General features: G+C 59.3%; 1 protein-coding gene across 1 annotated transcript in view; it reads right to left on the bottom strand.

Moving 5' to 3' along the window:
• Nucleotides 1-403, bottom strand: part of OBSL1 (obscurin-like 1) — a 15,376-nt gene that overhangs the window by 12,630 nt on the left and 2,343 nt on the right. Inside the window, 1 exon segment of the mRNA XM_010192549.1 lies at nt 299-403. This exon segment is cut by the window's right edge and continues 30 nt beyond it. Coding sequence (XP_010190851.1) covers nt 299-403 — 105 coding nt within the window.

Below are 403 nucleotides of genomic sequence, written 5' to 3'. Positions count from 1 at the left end.
GAGGCTCCCTGCAGGGTGGCAGAAGGTCTGAGTGGGGCTGCTCAGCCTGTTTCTCTGGGGATGCTCTTTCTGATGGAGAGGATGGAGGAGATAAAGAGGATGGGCTTGCTCCTTGTAGCATGGTTAGAGGGGTTTGTGAGTGCCAGCAAGGCTGGGGCCCTGGAGCCTTGCTAAAAGCCCTATTCCCCAAAAAGCCACCACAGCATCATGTCCACAGCACAGTGGGTGCCTATCATGTCTCTCCCCCATGTCACCTGCTGTCAATGGGCAGGACAGAGGATGCAGGGCACCTCCAAGCCCGGGGCTTACACTTGACACGGAGCTGGGAGGACGTCTGCGACTCCCCGATGGTGAAGGAGATGATGCCCGCATCCTGGCGGGGGACGTGCACCAGCACCAGGAG

This window comes from Mesitornis unicolor, unplaced genomic scaffold, assembly GCF_000695765.1.
Source record: "Mesitornis unicolor isolate BGI_N332 unplaced genomic scaffold, ASM69576v1 scaffold35149, whole genome shotgun sequence".
In the NCBI taxonomy this organism is placed as follows: Eukaryota; Metazoa; Chordata; class Aves; order Mesitornithiformes; family Mesitornithidae; genus Mesitornis; species Mesitornis unicolor.
This window is presented reverse-complemented; position numbering and strand designations above follow the sequence as displayed.